This window comes from Helianthus annuus, chromosome 9, assembly GCF_002127325.2.
Source record: "Helianthus annuus cultivar XRQ/B chromosome 9, HanXRQr2.0-SUNRISE, whole genome shotgun sequence".
NCBI classification, from domain to species: domain Eukaryota; kingdom Viridiplantae; phylum Streptophyta; class Magnoliopsida; order Asterales; family Asteraceae; genus Helianthus; species Helianthus annuus.
This window is the reverse complement of record NC_035441.2, coordinates 106,189,100-106,212,500: the sequence shown is the minus strand read 5'-3', so window position 1 is coordinate 106,212,500 and position 23,401 is coordinate 106,189,100. Positions and strand designations below refer to the sequence as shown.

At 37.3% G+C, this 23,401-nt stretch overlaps 1 protein-coding gene and 1 long non-coding RNA gene across 3 annotated transcripts; one reads left to right on the top strand and one right to left on the bottom strand.

The window, feature by feature from the left end:
• The first annotated feature begins 8,634 nt into the window (after nucleotides 1–8,634).
• LOC110884767 lies at nucleotides 8,635–9,073 on the top strand. Its single transcript, XR_002561547.2, has 2 exons — nucleotides 8,635–8,779; nucleotides 8,990–9,073. It is a non-coding gene; the product is annotated as an uncharacterized LOC110884767 (long non-coding RNA).
• An 11,610-nt stretch (nucleotides 9,074–20,683) lies between these two features.
• On the bottom strand, nucleotides 20,684–22,741 carry LOC110884766 (adenine/guanine permease AZG1). Of its 2 annotated transcripts, XM_035977486.1 has the most exons (2): nucleotides 22,123–22,741; nucleotides 20,684–22,086 (listed from the first exon to the last, which is right to left on the bottom strand). In XM_035977486.1, the coding sequence occupies exons 1-2, from the start codon at nucleotides 22,545–22,547 to the stop codon at nucleotides 20,793–20,795; spliced, it is 1,719 nt and encodes a 572-aa protein (XP_035833379.1). In that variant the 5' UTR covers nucleotides 22,548–22,741; the 3' UTR covers nucleotides 20,684–20,792. The 2 variants fall into 2 exon arrangements, with proteins under 2 accessions (XP_035833379.1, XP_021988185.1); XM_022132493.2 differs by having other exon boundaries at nucleotides 20,684–22,740.
• Nucleotides 22,742–23,401: the final 660 nt, after the last annotated feature.

The window sequence follows — 23,401 nt, the reverse complement described above, 5'->3', positions numbered from 1 at the left end:
AACGCCTTGTGACATAAATTATCTGCACATCGTTACGAACATGAACTGATTTAATATACATGCATACTATAGGACTCGAGTGATTAATTGCAAGCACATAGTTAAGCATACCGAGCAAACCAAGGTGAGTTCACACCCTTACTAAGGCATGGGATTCCCAAGGGCTTGGGAATGGGATTGAAGAAATAAGGTTGAATAGATTCGTACTGACACTAATACTAGACTACCATACCACTGTCCTCGGTTGTGCAGGACACATACTTATGCTATTCACTGTCCTCGGTTGTGCAGGACACATACTTATAATCTACGTAGACTTATACTTACTACTATCCTCGGTTGTGAAGGATACTTATACTTACTACTACCCTCGGTTGTGAAGGATACTTATACTTACTACTATCCTCGGTTGTGAAGGATACCTATACTTATTACTATCCTCGGATGTGAAGGATACTTATACTTATTACTATCCTCGGATGTGAAGGATACTTATGCTTATTACTATCCTCGGTTGTGAAGGATACCTATGGTTACGAGTAGTCTAGTGGTTATACAACATGGGTAGCCCCCACAAATAGAACGTACTAACGGCCCAGTAGAGCCACCTGTTACAAACGAACTTACTATTACACATTTACTTTCTGTGAACTCGCTCAACTAGTTGTTGATCCTCTGTTACATGCCTTGCAGGTCGTTAGGTATATGGAGCTTGCACAGGGAGGAGCAGGTCGTTGTGGGCTTGGATCGTGATTATCTTGTTAAACACTTTTGATATATGATACTTATTTACGATGGGTTTTTATTAATACGCTTCCGCTAAACAATGATAACTTTCTTATGGTTTGGAACACCTTTCATATGGATTTGGTTTGGTTTAAATGACAATTACTTTTATTATATGTATTGTTCTGTATGATTGGTGGCTTGATCCTGGTCAGTCACGCTCCCAAGCGGTGATACTCCGCGGGTGGATTTTGGGGGGTGTGACAGATTGGTATCAGAGCCATTGGTTATAGAGAACTAGGTTTTAATATGGGAAAACGTTTTTATTAAAACCAGACTATAACCAGAACAGAGCTCTCAACGATCCACAGCGACGCTTCGCTCCACGTGCAAGACTCGACATCCTAGGTAATAAGGTTTATGTTTATTGCCTACATGCTAGAATTGCATAGAACTTTGCTCGTAGTATGCTTACATTACTTTGCTCACTACTTGTTACTGCTTAAGAACACCTATGTGCCTACACTTTTCTGTCATCGCCCTACTCGCGAACCATTCATACTTATGCTACCTTTACTGTTCGATCATGTCTGGACGTGTTGACATGACTCAAGCCCAGTTGGCGGCTCTTATTAACAAACAAGTTGCTGCGGCGCTTGCAGCCGCACAAGCAGGAGGTATAACCTGCTATTACAGACCTATCTTAGGATGTTAGATCCTACTCTCGTGACCCAACTCTCGCGCTTAACCTTGACCTATCTTTCTCGCGCAACGAATCAGAACGCACAGAAACCTGTCTGCACATTCAAGAACTTCATGGACTGTCGTCCAAGCACATTCAGTGGCACAGAAGGAGCAGTGGGACTACTCCACTGGTTTGGGAAGCTCGAGTCAGTATTCGAGATGTGCGAATGCCCTGAGGCTCGTAGGGTTAAGTACGCCACTGGCACTTTGGAAGGAATCGCGTTGACTTGGTGGAACGCGCAAGTACAGATCCTAGGGTTGGCAGCTGCTAACGCCACCCCTTGGAATGACTTCAAAGAATTGATCAAAAGGGAATACTGCACTCGTGAAGACATTCACAAGCTGGAAGATGAACTGTATCACTTGAAAATGGTTGGGTCAGAGATCGAAGCCTATACCAAACGGTCGAATGAACTGGCCGTGCTATGCCCAACTATGGTGGACCCTCCAGTGAAACGTATTGAGTTGTATCTCAAGGGTTTGGCGCCAGAGATCCAGAGCCATGTTACATCGGCTAATCTTGATAATATCCAGGCTATCCAGCGTCTTGCTCATCGTATTACAGATCAGGCAGTGGATCAGAACAGGCTGCCAAAACGTGTCAAGGCTACTGCTACTGCTGTCACTACTTCTACTGCTCCCAGTGACAACAAGAGGAAATGGGAGGGGGATTCCAGCAAGGGATCGGTTTCTGTTCAGTCTCAGCAGCGCAAGACAAATGACTACCAGAATTCGAGTCAGCAATCATCTGGCAGTCAGGGGCAGGGTGGATATCGGGGAATTCACCCACTGTGTAATAAGTGCAACAGACACCACAGCGGAAGATGTCGCAGGGAACGTTGTCAAAGATGCCTCAAGATGGGTCATGAGGCTAAGGATTGTAGAAGCTCACGGCCAGCAAATCAGAACCAGCAACTCCCACCGCCAGCTCCACAGAACCAGCAGCAGCAACCACAGCGTGGAAACCGGGGATGTTTCCAGTGTGGGGCAGAAGGTCATTACAAACGCGATTGCCCTCAGTTGAACCAGAATCAGAACCACAACAATAACCAGGGCAACAGGAACAACAACAACAACGGGGGAAACAACAACAACAATGGCAACGAGGCAAGAGGTCGAGTTTTCGTGTTAGGAGGAGGAGACGCAATGAACGATATTTGAACTTATAACTTATCTTGGGTTTTCATTATTATGTTTACACTACTCAAACAAAGTTTGGCTTGAACATTAATCGTATTGGGTTTTATGAATTATTTTACCTTCTATATTTTATGATTGATATGATGGATGGTTTGACATTAATGAACGCACCTGCCGTATTTATGGACCTTACGAACAGGGTGTGCAAACCCTATCTTGACAAGTTCGTCATTGTCTTCATCGACGACATTTTGATCTACACCAAGAGTCAGGAGGAGCACGAGCAGCACTTACGTCTTATCTTGGAACTTCTTCGAAAGGAGCAGCTGTACGCTAAGTTTTTGAAACGCGACTTCTGGCTTCGTGAAGTCCACTTCTTAGGCCATGTGGTGAACAGGGATGGGATTCATGTCGATCCATCCAAAATAGATTCGATCAGGAACTGGCCTGCACCGCGTACACCGACAGAAATACGCCAATTCTTGGGTTTGGCGGGTTATTACAGGCGATTTATTAAAGACTTCTCTAAGATCGCTCAGCCGCTCACTATGCTGACACAGAAGGGTGTCACTTACCGTTGGGGAGATTCTCAGGAAACGGCTTTTCAGTACCTAAAGGATAGGCTTTGCAGCGCGCCTATTCTCTCATTGCCAGAGGGCACGGAAGATTTCGTGGTCTATTGTGACGCATCGATACAGGGGCTTGGTTGTGTATTGATGCAGCGGGATAAAGTTATTGCCTACGCTTCGCGACAACTCAAAGTTCATGAACGGAATTATACGACGCACGATTTAGAGCTGGGAGCTGTTGTTTTCGCGCTTAAGATATGGCGACACTACCTGTACGGTACCAGGTGCACGATTTACACCGATCACAGGAGTCTCAAGCATATTCTTAAGTAAAAGGATTTGAACATGCGTCAACGGAGATGGGTTGAACTTCTGAACGACTACGAATGCGCCATCAAGTATCATCCAGGCAAGGCCAATGTTGTGGCTGACGCCCTTAGTCGGAAAGACACTCTACCTAAGCGCGTGCGAGCGCTACAGCTTACTATTCAGTCCAGTCTTCCTGCACAGATACGAGCTGCTCAGATAGAAGCATTGAAACCCGAAAACGTCATGGCTGAAGCCTTACGCGGCTCAAGGCAACGAATGGAACAAAAGGAAGACGGCGCCTACTATGTAACGGGGCGTATTTGGGTCCCACTTTATGGCGGTTTACGAGAACTTGTGATGGATGAAGCTCACAAGTCTCGCTACTCGGTACATCCAGGGTCGGATAAATGTACCACGATCTCAAAACAACATACTGGTGGCCAAGCATGAAAGCCCACATCGCAACGTACGTCGGCAAATGTTTGACTTGTGCGAGAGTCAAGGTCGAGTACCAGAAACCAGCGGGCCTACTTCAGCAACCCAAGATACCGCAATGGAAATGGGAAGAAATTTCCATGGATTTCGTTACAGGCTTACCTAGATCCCAGCGCGGGAATGATACCATATGGGTGATCGTGGATCGACTCACCAAGTCTGCACACTTCCTAGCGATAAAGGAAACGGATAAGTTCTCCACTCTCGCAGACATCTATCTTAAAGAAGTTGTTTCAAGGCACGGGGTGCCCACCTCCATCATTTCGGATCGCGATGCACGATTCACGTCAGAGTTATGGCAAGCGATGCACAAATCTTTCGGCTCACGGTTAGATATGAGCACAGCATATCATCCTCAGACGGATGGGCAGTCTGAGCGAACGATCCAGACTCTTGAAGACATGCTTCGAGCATGTGTCATCGATTTCGGCAACGGCTGGGAAAAGCACCTCCCTTGGGTGGAGTTTTCGTATAATAACAGTTATCACACCAGCATTCAAGCCGCTCCATTCGAGGCATTGTTCGGACGTAAATGCCGGTCACCTCTCGGTTGGGCAGAGGTGGGGGATAGTTAGATTACAGGCCCAGAAATGGTAGTTGACGCTACTGAACGAATTGCACAGATACGACAACGCATGGCGGCAGCTCGCGATCGCCAGAAAAGCTACACAGATAAGCGTAGGAAGCCATTGGAATTTCAGGTCGGGGACCGGGTTTTACTCAAAGTTTCACCCTGGAAAGGTGTGGTTAGTTTTGGTAAAAGAGGCAAACTCAATCCACGGTATGTTGGACCGTTCGAAATCACTGAAAGAATAGGCCAAGTAGCCTACCGATTGAACCTACCAGCTGAACTCGGTGCAGTTCACAATGTCTTTCACGTGTCGAATCTGAAGAAGTGCCTATCAGATGAGACCCTTATCATTCCTTTTAAAGAACTCACTATCGACGAGCGGTTGCAGTTCGTCGAGGAACCTGTTGAAATTACGGACCGGGATGATAAGGTCCTAAAACACAAGAGAATCCCTCTTGTTCGAGTTCGTTGGAACTCCCGACGTGGCCCAGAGTACACCTGGGAACGCGAAGACCAGATGACAGAAAAGTACCCCCAATTATTCGAAACCAATGCAACCACTACTGAGGCTGAAGCTACTACTACTGAATTTCGGGACGAAATTCCAAATCAACGGGGGGATGATGTGACACCCCAGGGAAACCAGTAAACGATACAACTTACCTAGCTTCCTCAGTGAGTGCGTACCAAATTTCGGGACGAAATTTCTTTCAAGTTGGGGATAATGTGACAACTCGAGTTTCCAAGATTTCCGTCTTCGCACTATTGCACGTTAATCGTGTAAGTTGTTAGTTGACACGACTTGTTTATTTCACAACTGTACACGTGTGTGATACGTTAAATCATATTGTGATTGATATGTTATACTTGATGTGCAATGCAAGTGTTGTTTTGTGTTTATATAAGGTTGTATGTTGGTTAATATATGGGTTGTTTGAGTATTAATGGAGCACATGCCGAACATCCCTCATGAAAACACCATCCATCACGAAATCATCCCAACTCAAATGCCCCCACCCGAAAACACATCATGTCCGAAAACATCTAAGTGTTTTCGTCCGCTGCTCACCAACGAAAACAATATATGGGCCTCGGCCCAGTGGCTATCGGATAAGAGTTTGGTTTTAAACCGTGCACGACGTTGATAACTTTCTAAAACCCTAACCACCCCATCTCTCGCATTCTCTCTCTCTCTCCTTGAAAACGAACGGCAGCTGTGAAAGACTTGAGCCGTACATCAACCAAATTATTGTCTCTTCTATTTCGGTTAGTCATCGAAATCATTATTGCTTGTTGTTGACATTCTGTATTAACGGCTATTATTAGATATGTATGAACATATGATTGAATTGATTTGCATGAATCTATTAGATCTTATTAAATTGATCAACATGTGACCTATTGAAAAGTTATAGGAGTTGTCGGCTAGGTTATTGAGAATTGACCCACCTTTATAATCGGTCCAATAGCAGGGAGTTGTCACTTATATTAGGTCAAATGCCATTAATGGTCGGTTCACTTTAAGTGAGTGGGTCAAATCGGTGGTCGATGGTTGGGCATGGTCTACTACCGATTTGAATGATGATGTGTATTAGTGATTTGATAATTCATGTGTTTGCATATTATGGTGCCATCACAAAATGTTCATGGTAAATAATGTCAGACATTGATGTGAATATTATAAAGTATATATAGTGATAGAAGCAATGTTGAGGAGCTATATTATTGGTAGTAGTGGATGGCCAAAGAAGGGTATTGGCCATAGAATCGGCCCAATCCCGTGTGAGCTAGCAATAGTTTGGGCGGCCATCATGTGCATTGTCAGGAATATTATATGTTAATCAGAATTCTTGCAACTTAGATGGTTTGGTGACTTTTGTTATTTAATTAAAAAAAAAACGAATATGGTCGGCCAAGTGCTCTAATTGGGCCGCACCCAAAGCCACTCAAATGTATTTATTTTGTGTTAATATTAACTGATAAATGATACTAATTTAGTATATGCCATTAACAGTATATGCTAATAATGTGTAGCAAGAATTATTCAGGTAATTATGCATTAAGGTTATATCAAATATTGATTAGTATGAGTATAACAAATGGTGAAATCGGACCCTTGATGGTTTGTGTTGATGTGTAAACTGTCGAAATATATACTCTGTTGGGCCTTGTGTGGTAATCGGGTTTCATAAGCAGAAAGGTTTAGCTAGTTTCAATGAGGTCAAGTTCGAGCCGCAACTATTAAAGCACACTAACCTTGTTAGTATGTTAACCCTGTTGATGTGTTAAACCTGTTACGTGTGTTAACGCTACTATGCTTGCTAGTCCTGTAATTCTGAGCAACGATATAACACGATTAAAATTACTAAGACTGTTGATGAATAACCGAGTTAAAACGACTGAGAACAACCCTGATTGTAAAGCTTAAGCTGCATAGATGTGATTAGCTTTTTATGTGATACATGATGATAACTGTCAAACGCCTTGTGACATAAATTATCTGCACATCGTTACGAACATGAACTGATTTAATATACATGCATACTATAGGACTCGAGTGATTAATTGCAAGCACATAGTTAAGCATACCGAGCAAACCAAGGTGAGTTCACACCCTTACTAAGGCATGGGATTCCCAAGGGCTTGGGAATGGGATTGAAGAAATAAGGTTGAATAGATTCGTACTGACACTAATACTAGACTACCATACCACTGTCCTCGGTTGTGCAGGACACATACTTATGCTATTCACTGTCCTCGGTTGTGCAGGACACATACTTATAATCTACGTAGACTTATACTTACTACTATCCTCGGTTGTGAAGGATACTTATACTTACTACTATCCTCGGTTGTGAAGGATACTTATACTTACTACTATCCTCGGTTGTGAAGGATACCTATACTTATTACTATCCTCGGATGTGAATGATACTTATACTTATTACTATCCTCGGATGTGAAGGATACTTATGCTTATTACTATCCTCGGTTGTGAAGGATACCTATGGTTACGAGTAGTCTAGTGGTTATACAACATGGGTAGCCCCCACAAATAGAACGTACTAACGGCCCAGTAGAGCCACCTGTTACAAACGAACTTACTATTACACATTTACTTTCTGTGAACTCGCTCAACTAGTTGTTGATCCTCTGTTACATGCCTTGCAGGTCGTTAGGTATATGGAGCTTACACAGGGAGGAGCAGGTCGTTGTGGGCTTGGATCGTGATTATCTTGTTAAACACTTTTGATATATGATACTTATTTACGATGGGTTTTTATTAATACGTTTCCGCTAAACAATGATAACTTTCTTATGGTTTGGAACACCTTTCATATGGATTTGGTTTGGTTTAAATGACAATTACTTTTATTATATGTATTGTTCTGTATGATTGGTGGCTTGATCCTGGTCAGTCACGCTCCCAAGCGGTGATACTCCGCGGGTGGATTTTGGGGGTGTGACACATTTGATGCAAGATTTCTATCATGTAGATGCTCATAATTGATTTGTTGTTGATGTTTTCCTACCAAATGCTCTAGAAAGAAGTTGAAAATAATATGACGAGGCCAACAGAAAGTTATCTAAACTAAAATCAAGGATATCTCGCTTAACAAAGAAGCTAGCGCATGATTTTGGTATGTTTTGTTTATTTAATCTTGTAAATTACAGTAGTTTTTCGTCTTTTCTATGGTTCTTTCTGTGACCCGTGTTTGACTTTGCAGGACTAGAGAAGGAATTCTACTCGTGATATGGTCAATGTTTTGAAAGCAAATAAAACAAGTTACAACCTTTGCAACTTTATGTTTTCCTTTTTTTTCCATATTGAGCTATAATTTCTTTATCTATTCTCTCTAAATTTGAATTGTTCCTTTTTTTTTGATTGATTTCATTCCAGATATGTTTACAAAGTTTGCCCTTTTAAACAAGCCACTCAGGATGAAGGGTACAACACAATGCGGTTGGGGTAAGTCAAAACACGTTGGGGTTGAAACGGGCTATATTTTTTAGTACAGGTGGATGCAGGCCGGACTGGGTTGTGCTGGCCCATTTAAATTTGTTTATAAGTTAAAATATATATATATATACCTGAATATTCTATCTTATGAATATTAATCTTCATGCACTAAATGTCACAAGGTGATCGGAACGAGATGTCAGAGAATATATTTTCGTCGAATGGGTCATTGTAGAGTGGGATGTGTTTTTGTCAGTTACTCAGGTATGGGTTGATATTTAAGCTTATAGTAACAGTTTAATTTAAGGTAAGATGGATGATAGATGTAGTCATAGTTGTTAGACTCAGACAAGTCACGAGTCGACTCAAAACGAGTCATAATTTTAGAAGATGAAACATATATTATAAACTCTGCTAAGAAGTATGTGTATGTGTGTCAAGATTTAGTGGAGAAAACTGTGGTCCTTCCTTTAGATACTGGACAGAAGAGATATAGTGCTTAAAAGTACGCTGAACTTGTGATTTTGTGAGATAGGATCGCTCTTTCATCTGTATCAGGTACGGACATTGTAGACTACGAACATTGTAGACTACGAACATTTATAGACTGATCTCTTTATTTTCATGGTTCATTTGAATACTTAATTATCAGCTAAGAGTTCAGCAAATCTGAACAAATGTCATTTTTTTCTTAGGTTTCGAGGTTTTTCTTTATAATTTGTTTTTATTTATGTGTTCAGTATATTCTTTTGTATTACATAAATACGACGTATTCATTTCGAGCATGAAATATATGTAAACTTTAAACACATTACTTCAAGATCAATCTATCAGATCAGTATCATCAAAGTAAATATCAACAAATTCATCATCCACCTCCGCGTGAGGTATTGGACCGCTATCGGGTTGACATTTTTGTAATCGGTATATGTTAAACACTGATATGCGGATGCAACTTGGGTGAATGTGGTTCACCTTAATTGGTCCATGTGTCACCATCTTATATGTTCACGTTTTCATTGTTTTTTTCAAATCCTCCCTCTCTCAAAGACGCTAACGTACAACACCACTTCTCCATGACTTCTCACCACCACCACCCTAGGGACTTTACTGCCAAAGTCACCAAATCTTCTCGCTATGTGTATGCCTTTGTATTGTCTGGTCAGAATTACGAATAAGCATTTAAAATACACGAATATACAAATCTAAAGTTTGAATTGGATGTGTTTAGATATTGTTATATATACGATTACTGAGGTATTTTTTAATACAATCAAAGTATTCATATTAATACATTAATATTTATAGTTTATAGCATTCTATTATTAATCAACCTGGACATTTGATATTTAAGACTTTGATCACCATGATCAAAGCACTCTATTTAACATTAATTTATGAATCTCAATAAAAGAAAAACTAAAACCAACTACATATGATTGCATAAAAGACGTTGATTATAATTTCTTTATTAATGTAATAATTCGTTGCAAATTCAAGTAACAACGTATTCTAATATAATTTAAAAAAAACATAAGTCAATAAAACATTTTGTATGGGTTTAGAAAACATTCTAATAAAAATGAAGATTAGTGAGGTATTTTTTATTTCAATAGATGATTCATGTTTAATTTTTGACCTTTGTTTCAGGGAAACCATAAAGAATTTATCAAAAAAGAAAGTCACATTCCAAGTGTTAAGGATGATGATGTTAACACCAGTTGTGATATCAATAAAATCAACAAACGTAAATTGGTTGACGTTTACAAGTCTTCAACTCCAAGTAATTTCAAGAATTCAGAGAAAGTTAGCAAAAATATACTTAGCTCATATCTCTATTAATTTAAAGCAGTTGTTATGATTTTTACGTTTTTACCAATGGGTATTTTGAATATTTCAGTTTGTTTGACGTGGTTGTTTGATCTTTATATGTTTTTTTTATATCTATGAATAAATCTATCCTTTTTAATCAATATTTTTTTCTCCTTTCAATTTAATCATAAATCTATCCTTTTATGATCTGTCGTGTACAGATTTCAGTGCATTTATCAAAAGAGTAATATAACATAATTAAAAAAACAAACAATATAACATTTTCTATGGGTTTACGAAACAACTTTTAACTCAGATCTCAATAACAATTAAAACGTAATAAACTTTACACAAAAACTATGAATACACATGTAGACAAACTTAGGATACTGATGAAACGAAACAAATAAATTATTGTTAGAAGGGAAAGAAGATACTAACGACTTTCAATATGTTGTTTGTTTACCTTTTATTATCGAAAACTAAATTCTCCTAACCCGGGATGTTCCCGGGTGATAGCCTAGTATATTAAATATATTCTTACATAAAGTCCCTGAAACCCCTCTCGAATCGGTAAACCTAACAAGAACATCACTCTTGATCAAACAACATGTAAAGACGGGAGCATGTGAGTCATTCATACATAAAAAATCATGATATAAGATGTAGAAACTTGTTTCATTAATGTCCTCGCAATTACAATACCGAAATAGTTTACATCTATAAATTTAGGAATTGTTGCCAACTGTAGGTGAACTCCCTTGGGTTGGAGACTCATAACCAACACTCTCACATAGTATGATTTCAATCTCTCTTTAAAACACTCTCTCTTATTTTGCTCACAGACAAATGAAGACAACATGTCTTATTTTTATCTAAACCTGTACTTTGGAATCCATCATTTAACTGCGACTAAAGTTGCATCAGATACCACATGCGAATTTAACAAATTCGCATGACCTTAAATTCGTGATTCTTAACCATTAGTTAAGTTCCCAACTACCATATGAATTGATCTAATATCTCACAGAAACTGTACGAACAAACTCCCCCTAGACAATAGCATCAATTCTGAAAAACATTGATAATCATCGGTCACAAGTTAGGTATAAACAAATAGTTCTTTTATAATTAGGGTTTCTCTAACACTCACAAGATAGAGTTATAGAAAGGGAAACTAGTGAGAGAAACCCTTTTAAATGCTTGATTTGAAATAGGAATGATGATCTAAAGGTGTTGATGTGATCGGTTTGTTCATCTTGTTAGTATTCTGTATTGATTAGCTTTTACACTAGGGGTGTGCAATAAACCAAATTAACAGACCTATAACCGTATTAACAGATAAAACCGAACTGAAAAAACTGAATCAAATAATAAATCGGTGGATTGGTTAATTGTTTTTCTGAAAACGAAAATAGCGGGTCGGTTATGGTTATCAAGGTTTCCATACCCACTTTAACCAAACCGAACCGAGGTATAGTAAAACCTTTGTTGGATTTGGACTTTTCATCATTTTTTTCAATATTTGATGTTTTTGGTTGACCATTTGTTTAATTTTATGGGTTATATCATATTGTTTTGTTTGAATATTCGATAATAATCGATATTAATATAATATATTATATGTATTATTATGCTATGTGATATAGTAATATATGGAAATGTGTAATTTTATGGTCACAAATTTCAATCCAAAATTTTAGACCCAAATAATGCACAATTATATTGTTTGTGTTAATTTTAGATATGCCCAAATCACGACTGTCCGATAATAACCGGTCGCTATAACCATCAAAACCAAATAACTGAAACCACCATAACCGATCGGTTATGGCTAGGATTATCCATTAACCAACATCTCAATTATGATTATGGTTTTGATCCAAAACCGAACCCAAACCGATCTATGCACACCCCTAGTTTACACACACATGAGAGTTGAACACGTGGATTCCACAGAGCCGTTTACCTACTAGATCCAAAGTTAGTGATCAGATCCAAGTTTGTTATAGGGACCTACATTTATGTGATTACAGTAAAATCTCTATAAATTAGTAATGTTGGGGGGGGGGTCAAGATATTTTATTATTTTAGTGATATCGATAAATTAATAATTTACTAATTTAAAGTAGTTTTACATATGACCTTTAAATTTCTAAGTCCGATGTACATTCACAAATTAATTGAATTTGCTGCAATACGAGAAGACAATGCCCCAATTCTTAAGTACAATGAGGAGATTTAAAGATGAGCTCAATATAGTTTTGAAATTCAACAAAAAACAAGTGACTACAGATTTATTTTTTACTAGACAATTTTAGAATTTGGAATATTTTAGTAATCATTAATTTATAGTTTGGCTGGGACCAATATATATACACTGCGATTTCAAAAAAGTTATTATCTTATTATTTTATCCATTATGGTCCAAATTTGTGCTGGTCTCGAGTTGGGACTAGATAAATTATTAATTTATCGAGATTGTTAATTATTGAGTATTAACTTATAGAGGTTTTACTGTACGTGAATATAGAGTATTTGAAACTATGAAGTATGTACATATGGATAAGGTAGGTGATATGGGCACACTTATTATACCCGCCAAGTTGCGTTAATAACTGAATATAACCATCATGTAACTATAGGGCCGGCTCTACCATTTTGGTGGACTAAAGCGAATTAACAATTTGAGGCCTTTTTTCCAAAAGAAAACATTATTTGAGAAAAATCATCCTTTACCCGGACTTGAGACCAGCAAAATAAACTAAAAAGTTTAAGTTCAACCCAGCACATATATCATATATAATATTTTTTTAAGTTGAATGCCTTATTGATTTGGAGGCCTAAAACCCAAGCCTCAAAATACTTGGGCTTGGGCCGGCCTGTATAACTATCAAATTAGTAGGTATAAATAGGGATGTAAAGATACCATTTATGTAAAATGAAAATGTTCTATATTTGTGTCTATTCTTTGTAGGTATTAGAGAGTGTGGGTTTCGTTGCATGTTCGAAGAGGAACAAGATAGTTATGGTTGTAAATGTTGTCTCACTACTTGGGTTTAAAGACTTCGAATCTTCACATGCAGACTTGTAAATGATTATTTAAGGTACTAAGTTGAAAAGCAAGGTTTTCATCAAATGGATATTGAGATCATTGAACGTCACAATATGATTAAATGCATCTGATTTTGTTATACAAATATGTACCTTATGATTCCAAATAATAGAGGTGTTGAGAATGATTTAGAGGTTGTGAATTACACACAATTAGATGCATTATCAATTTTCATATTATAGGTTGTATTGAATGCCTTGTATACAGGGGAAGTGACTATGTTAGAAAATGACACATAACGGTGTCCTGTAAATTAGAAATCAAGTTTCTTGAAGACATATAATGTTTATGGATTGTGATTTGAGTTTTAAAACTTCATCTTTGAATTTTACACCCAACTAGGTTTAAAGAAGTTCGCCGCGTTGCGGCGAATTTCTTTTGTTATTTAGTCTATGTTTACATGTGTTTTGAAATCACTACGAGCGTGTTGCGAACGGAACTGCTGACAAGAATAAAAAGAAAATGTAGAAAAAAACACTAAAAGATAACCGAAAGAAAATCAACCAAAAAAGTTGTATGGTAACGATGTTGTTCGTATGAAACCCGTGGTCAGAGATGAGCAAATTGTTCTGGATACCGGTACCAAATTTGTCGAACCGAAAGATCTTAAGTACCAATTCGGTACCGACTTTTGGCGTTTCTGGTACCGGTTCACTACCGTTTTTTACCTTCATATACCGGTACCGTAACCGGTACTTTCAGTATCAGTACCGATTCTGTATCGGTTGGCACCGAACTCATCCCTACCCCTGAAACTAAAACAAGAAAAAAAATTAAAAGTTAAAGAAAATCAACAAAAAAAAGTTGTACGGTACCGTTGATCGTACGGTAACCGTGATTAGGGATGAGCAAATGGTACCGGGTAGCAGCACTGAATTTCCCGAACCAAAAGATTTCCAATATCAATTCGGCACCAACTTTTGGCGCTATCTGTATTAGTGCCGGTTTTTGTAACAACCCGACTTTTCGGATCGTTACCAATCATCATCTTTTCGTTTGTAATCGCTTGTACTCCCGAGATTCCGATTAACGCTAAGGGTTGAAACTATATTTTACAACACATTATTTTTAAAACGCATATTACAACGCTACTTAACGCATTTTATCGCATATTGCATCACTTGTCTAGACTAAACGCTATCACAACGCTATCGCAACGCAAAACGCAACACAAACTCGAAATGCGGATTTATTTTATGCCTTTACCTGTGTTATGTGTGTTTATTTGTGTGATTACTTGTTTGATGTTATGAGGTTACCTCAACGCAACGCTATACGCTCAACACTCACTCGCAACTCGATTAAACGCAACGCAACGCTTAACACACGAAACGAAAGTTGGAAAACTAACAAAACCCAACTCGGCTGATCGAATGAGCAACCGATCGAATGGACTTCCGTCCGGATCGGATGGTCATCCGACCGAGTGGCCATTCGACTGGGCGAGCCATCCGACCGAACGCCACTCTCCACCGACTTAACTCTCTCTCTCACCCCCTATAAATACTACCCGTACACCTCCTTTCACTGATTTGACACCTCCATCCACCACACGCACTCAAGTCGCTCTCAGTCACTTTTTATCGAGATTCAAGGCTATTTCATAAGTATTTCTCCTCAAATCTTGTACAATCATCATCACTAATCACTTCTACATCATCTTCTCCATCAGAATCACACACAAACACTTACTTTTCTCTGAAATCGTTGATTTAGATCTCTTGAAGGTGGTTTCCACCGTTTTGCTCCAGCAAACGGTTAAGGAACACCATTTGATCGAGAATGGTTCTAGATCTGAAAGATTTCACACGTTTTAACTCAAATCTCAACAAGATCTCAACACTTTTCAACTGTTTTCAACTTTTCTTCAACTTTCACACGAAAACCGATGGGATCTGGGTTCATTCAGACTCTCTACTCAATCCTTAGTGGAGAGCCGGCTTGAAAATGGATTTTCACCGAAGAAATGTCCGATTAACGTGTTGAACTTGAAATTCCATCAATAACAGTGAGTCTGATCGAATGGGCTGAGACCACTCGATCGAATGAGCTGGACTTGGTGTGTTTCCGTTGTTTGACACGTCGTCACGTCGTCTCCGTTAAACCTCAAACTTTTTAACTTAGAAAATTTTACAAATTTCAAATAACAGATCGCCCACTCTAATAGCCATCCGATCGGTGACCTGTCCCTTATTAATTTCCATTGTTTAAACGATTTGACGAAACTTCAAACTTTAACAATTTTCCAAACAAAGCACATCTCTCATTCGAATGGCCATCCGTTCGAATGGTCATCCGCTCGGATGACCATTCGCTCGAATGAAGGATCATCCGTCCGGATGACCATCCGCTTGAATGGAGGCCCATCCGTTCGAATCACCATTCGAACACTTAACTCTCCGACACGCTCTTCAACGCTTACGCTACTGTTATGTGATTAGGCTAACTCCAACGCGCTTCCTTCAATCCAATCAAGTCTGTGTTTACTAGCTAAACACGAACTGTGAGTATACTCGAACCCATTTTCTTTTAACGCACTTTGGGTGTTACATACGTTCTCTATCAAGACACAACAACACACAACGTAAACACTTTATGAACGCTAACCGCTCTCGCATGTTATACGTGATCTATGAATGCTTGTTACTACGCTTATACAGTGTTACACTATACTGCCTCTAGCAACGATAGTACTATAGTTTGGACTCAGCACCTATCGTGGACAGGGGTTACAAGGGATCACATCACTTTACTTCACGTGTTCATTGAACATGTGTCGCGCATACTCTACAACACAGTCTCGTGGTTAAGTTGTAATCATTGTGTGATAGTTACTTGCTTCGCCCATTACGTGATACATGCTGGTTATGTTTAAACGCTTTTTATACTATATGCTATGCAAACTTGTGTACTCACCTTTACATTTTATGTATTGACTTTATGTTAACATATGTGACAGGTTGATGTTATGCTATGCTGGAAATCAAGATAGGCAGTCTAGAAACTCCACTAATACAAATATAGGTTGTCGGACTTGTTTTGCTTTTGAGAACACGCGGTCTGTAATAATTATTTGTGGAATGTTTGTTCATTGGTATGGGACAATTAACCTTTTAAATATTGACATTTAATAGTTGTTATGGATTCTGTTGAGTAATCTGGTTCGCTTAGTGCCGCGCCCCGATGTTTCCGCCATCGGTTGGGGTGTGACAATTTTTACCTTCATGTACTGATACCGAACAGGATCATCGCGGTATTTTCGATACCAGTACTGGTTCGATACCGGTTAACACCAAGCTTATCCCAACCTCTAATATTAAAAAAAAAAGTATTAAAATTAAAAAGTAAAGAAAATAACTGTTATTATAATATTAAAATAATAAAAGTATTAAAAAAACTATACATTATTATAATATTGAAATCACTATTTATTTTAATTCGTTTATTAATATATAGTAAAGTAATAATATATAGTAATAATATATAGTAATAGTAATGTTTTTGGATCGTGATTTGAGGTTTTAAAACTTTATCTTAAAATTTATCTACTATAATAAAAGAAACCAAATTTTGGACACGTATCATTCATAGAAGGTATCCTCAAATCTATACTTATCTTATATTAACTAAATAAATAAATAATAAATTAATATTAAATCTTATCATACTTTAATAAAATATTATCATCAAATTTAAATTGTTAATTTAATATATTTTTAAAACAAATACCTCTCTTTCCTACTTATTTTATATTAAATATATAAATATTAAATTAATATTAAATGTTATCTTAATTTATTAAAAATATAATTTTTTATTAACTGGTATACAAAATTATATTTATTCAACTCGTGTAAAACGCGGGTTTTTTAAAAATATAACTTTTTTTATTATTTACTATACAACGTTACATTTATATAACATGTAATACACGAAGTTTTTAAAAATATAACTTTTTATCATTTGCTATGTAAAATTAGATTTATTCAACACGTGTAATACACGGGGTTTTTAAGGATACATTTTTTTATTATTTGGTAGATTTTCAACCCAACTATACACGAGTTTTTTAAAGATACGACGTTTTTAGTATCTAATATACAAAATTACATTTATTTAATATGTGTAATACACATGGTTTTTAAAGATATAACTCTTTTTTAGATCTATTCAACACGTGTAACATACGGGGATTTTAAGGATGTAATATTTTTATTATTTGGTAGATTTATTCAACCCGATTATACACGGATTTTTTAATGATACGACGTTTTTAGTATACAAAATTACATTTATTTAATCTGTGTAATACACATGGTTTTTAAAGATATAACTATTTTTTATTATTTAATATATAAAATTACATTTATTTAACCCGTACAATATACGGGGTTCATAAAGATATAACTTTTTATTATTTAATATATAAAATGATATTTATTTAACTCGCGTAATACACATGGTTTTTGGATCGTGATATGAGGTTTTAAAACTTTATCTTAAAATTTCAACTATTTCCACAACATCATATCTTTGAATTAAAAAAAATGAAAATTTTCAAGAAAACAAATATTATATGATAGCAGAATAGGGTAGGGTTTATGTGAGAATCACCTTTATTGCGAGAATCGCAAGAACCAATGTAAACACAACAAAATAAACACACTACACTACCAAAAACCTAAACCCACTCCACACACACACACACCCAAGCTAAAGCTAAAAACGAAAAACTAAAACCCCCCAAAAACCTAAAAAAAAAAAAACTAACCCCCCCCCCCCACCCCCACCCCACACACACACCCCCAAGCTAAATGTTAAAAACTAAACCATAAAGCTAAACCCCAAAAAAACCTTAAAAAATCTAAAAGACACAATTTTTTTTAATTTTTTTTATAAAAAAACGCTACTTTTAGTATCCAAAATTTTTTTAATTTTTTTATTAACGAAAAGTAGCGATTTTTATAAAAAAAAATATTAAAAAATTGTGTGTTTTTAGGTTTTTTTAGATATATTTGGTTGTGTTCATATTGATTCTCACGACTCTTGCAATAAAGGATGGTTCCTAACGTATCCTTCTCCTAGCATAATACTATAAAAAGTAGCAACATTTTTAAGTGATAGAAACAAGAACCAATACTAGAAAACAAAAGGCTATATTTTTTAAATGAAACCGTTGTTCCTTAAAAAAACCAAAAAAATGAAAGGAGAAACATGTGTATGGTATTACTTTTGGTGCTTATGGCTTAAGAAATACGTTGATTACTTAACGCTTGAAGATTTATATTTTGTTAATGTGCCTTATTGTGTTAATGGACACCTTTGGGCCATAAGTGCATAGATAAATGCTTTTAAACAAAAGGTAATCCTAATTATTTGTGTGCTCAAAGGTAAAACTTTTCTTAGGGGAACAATCATTGAACCAACTACTTGATAACTAATCGAACTAAATTATGCATTTAATTACAAAACCTCAAACCTAAATCACTGTCATCCTCGTTTTCAAAAGCGAATAAAACATGTAGCTAATTACCGTCGTCTATGTGTTGATGATAAGGAAAGCATCATCTCTCAGGGGCAGAGCTAATGTGTTAGCAGGGATAGCACGGGCTACGGCTCAATCTCGTTTTCGTAGTGTAAAAATACCCCTTAACTCTGTTTCCGTAGTGTAAAAATACCCCTCAACTCCGTCTTCGTTATACAAAGGATACCCCTGATACCAATTTTTTTTTGGGATACCCCTAAATCTTTAGGCTAGTTCCGCCACTATCATCTCCGTCGAATATATCTTGTCAAATTTATATCTATGGTTGTGATCTAAGATATTTTAATTGCGTTAGGGTAAGACGATTGTCCTGCTGTCTAAATACTATACTTTTAATATACAATACGTAGCTTATTTACAGTATTCTCACGTCTTTTTTGTGAAGTTAAGGGTAACAAACTATAAACGTTTCTTTTATTTTACAACTCTTTAGAATTGAAAAAAGAATAAGTTCTTTTTTATTGCTGTTCTCACAGTAATTTATATTCTACAGGTCACTCCTATATATGATAAAATATACATAGAAAGAGAGAGAGAGAAACACACGTTATCATTTTAAAGCCCATGTTGAACAAAAACACTAGAAGCAATCGGCCCACAAAGAGTCCCACCAGTTTGGCCAATATATGTTTGACCTTCGACTTTAATGCAATCCATCAAGGTAGGGTCTTTTCTCTTCCATCTCTTTGTACATGTCAAACTGGAAATAACCTAAATCATAGGAGTCTATGACCACCTCATTTAATTCTGTTTATTTTAATTAAAGTTTCGAGTTAATTACTGTTTTCGTCCCTGTGCTTTGTCAAAAATCACTATTTCAGTCCATTAGTTTAAAATTTGCGATTTCAGTCCCTGTGGTTTCAATTTGGTAACCATTTCAGTCCAGCTCGTAACCATTTCAGTCCATGTACTTAACAGAATAATGAATTGAAATGATTACGAAAGTGAAACCACAGGGACTGAAATGGTTACGAAAGTGAAACCACAGGGACTGAAATCGCAATTTTTAAACTAATGGACTGAAATAGTGATTTTTGACAAACCACAGGGACGAAAACAGTAATTAACTCTAAAGTTTCTCTATGAATAACACCTAGATTTTTTAGCATATTTTTTTGAACGGCAAATATTTTATCACTAACGAAACACTAGTAGCGAAATCATCCGATCATATTCATCTCAACTAGGCTATAATGCGCATATACACAAATTCAGAAGAAAACCCAATAAATTTTGGAAAAACCCATTTGTGGGAATCGAACCTAGTGCCTTATGGTTCCTAAACATTATCTCACCTCTAAGATGTCACTACGCTATAATACCATGGACTTTAACTAATATGAACATACGAAGATAGAAAGAATCTTGGTTCTTATTGATATATGCAACCTTCAATACGAAATAAAAAGGTACCAATAGGTTTCGGCACGACAAAATTGAACTTGGAATTACCGAAAACAATTGGATTAGATTACGTCCAATAAAACAAACTTAAAAGAAACCTTAATAGAATATAACATTTAATGAGAGTAAATTACAAAATAGATGTCATTTCACATCTTAATCTTGATCTTGATAAATTATAAAACAAACTCACACGTTTTAACTTGAAGTCTATTCACTAGATGAAGATTGATGTGGAAATTTTTATTTTCATCCATTATTATAACGTTTAATTAAATAAAAACTAATATAATTAACATGAGAAAAAGACAATATATAGTTTCTAAAATGGACATTATATTCAAAATACATACTAATCAAAAGCCAAAATAACAAATATAATATATTAATAAAAAAAACCACTAAACTTCAACACTTTTATCACTTCCATTCACACCATTCCCTACAACTACCCCATCACCCCCTGCACTACCATTAATAACAACAGTATCATTACTCCTACCCCCCTTAACAATCCCATATTTACATAACACCCCCTGAACCCAATCATAAAAATTCAACACAATATACGTCCCAATCCCACCAATCAACCCATACGCAATCGAATACGTTAACGGCATCAATAACAGCGTTATAAACGCCGGTACCGCTTGCCTCATATCATCCCAATCAATTTCCACAACCGATCTCATCATCAAAACTCCTACTAATATCAACGGCGGCCCCACCGCCCACGCGGGTATCGACGCCAGTAACGGCGTGAAAAAGAACGCTAGCATAAAATACCCCGCCACGGTTAACGCCGTCATACCCGTCCTCCCACCTTCCCTAATCCCTGTAGACGACTCGATAAACGTCGTCACGGGTGACGTCCCGAGCAATGACCCGATCACAATCGATGACGCGTCAGACATGAAAGCAAAATACTGACCCTCAAACTCACCGTTAGAGTTCGCGAATCCCGCAAACCTTGCCATTGAATATAGTGTTCCAGTCGTGTCAAGAATATCTACGTATAAAAAAGTTACTAACGCTTCCCAAAAATACCCTTTGTTGATATTGGAGAAACTTAATGCCCCCGCGGTTGACTGAATTGTATGAATATCAACAACTTTTTTAAAATATTCGTACGCGGAGTCTCCTTGTGGAGTTTTCGGAAATGCCGTTACGTCCGTATTACGGAACCATGATACGGCCGTAACAAACACAATGCCGTATATCATCGCGCCTTTTACATTTTTAATCAAACAATACGCGATAATCACAAACCCGACCACGCCGAGCCAGAAAGTCGGGCTCTCCATTCGGTTATGTAAACACATGATATCTCCCGAAACGGAACCGCCAGGGAGGAGTGCGACGGTTCCGTTCGGGAAAGTAACCACCGGCGCGACTGACACTCTGGACGAGGCTGGACACGCGCCGATGGTTATTAAAGTGGAACTGCTGAACCCGATTAACCCGATTCCTTGGTTGTTTTGTAACCCGATGAAGGCGAGAAATAAGCCGATACCGGCTGAGGAGGATATTCGGACCGGCTTTGGGATTAGTTTGGCTAGCTGAGCTCGTAAGCCGACGGCGGAGATTAATAAAAATATTAACCCTTCGATGAAAACCGCAGCGAGGGCATTTTCGTAAGATATGTTACCCGAGCCGTGGAAGCCGACCACGGTGTACGCGAAGTAGGCGTTGGCGCCCATTCCAGGCGCCAACGCCAATGGTAAATTGGCGAAAACGCCCATGATCACACAACCAATAAGCGAAGATGCTACGGTGGCGACAATAAGATCTTTTCTAATAGTTGTTAAACACTCGGTGTACCCCGGGTTAACCGGGGCGAATTTGCATGACTCGTCGGGTTGGATAACTCGCTGAGTTGGACCGGTGCAATTAGCGACGGAAACGGATGCATCGGAGCAGAGTGGGATGCAGTTAGCGACGGAGCATGGGCCACCGGAGTCGGAGAGGATGCTGGCGTTGACGGCGAGGATGTAGGCCATGGTGAGGAACGTGGCGGTGCCCGCGCGGAGCTCGGTAGTGAAGGTGGTGTTACGTTCGGTGAGTTTGAATCGTTTTCCGACTCGGGTTTTAGCGACGAACGTGTTGAGTCGGGTTAACGGTGACGGTTTTGGCTCTGGTGGGCCGCCGGTTTCCATTTTTTTTTCCGGTGGTGTAGGAGATTAAAGCGTCGTGTATGTGTTATTCATATGTGACGAAGTTATGAGGAGCGTGTGAGTTTATAGTGACGGGAGAATTGAAATAGTGACGGAAGAAGGAGAAATAGTGACGGATTTGATGGGTAGGAACTAGGAAGAGAGGGATTGGAAGGGATGATTCTTATACCTCAATGAATGAATGAATGGTGGTATCTTGGTTTTCTTTTCTTTTTTTATTATTTATTTAGTTTTTTAAGTTGAATTCCACATGCTTTTAGTCTAAGATTATTTTTCTAAGTTTAATTTCACATGCTTTTAGTCTAAGATTTTTGTTTGTTTATATATATTTGACTTGGATAGGTTTTTAACTTTGGTCAACGGGAGATTCGGACTTTTAGTTCGTTTTGTTTTAACTTGTGAAATGATACATGTATGTACACCTGATTGTTTGAAGGATAAAGTAAATTATTTTTAAATATGAAAGTGGAGGTGTTTATAAACAATGCAATAAGCGTATTTGAATTTTTGACACAAAATGCATGGTTTCAACTTTAATGTGAACATACAACATTAATCTAATCTAAATCTAAATCTAAATATTAATAAAAAAAACTCTAATTAATGGCACATGACAATCTTTCTTTCAATCTTACAATTTTACTTTTAATTTATTTAAAAATAATTTTGTTATTATCATCCTTATTATTATATTATTACTATTTACTATAAATTATCTTAATTTAAATTTTTATGATATCTCCATCTAACTTTAATTAGTATTATATATTAAAACATCTTCCTAATATTAGAAAATGATATTAGAAAATTATGGTTTATTTAACCTCTTATAAATA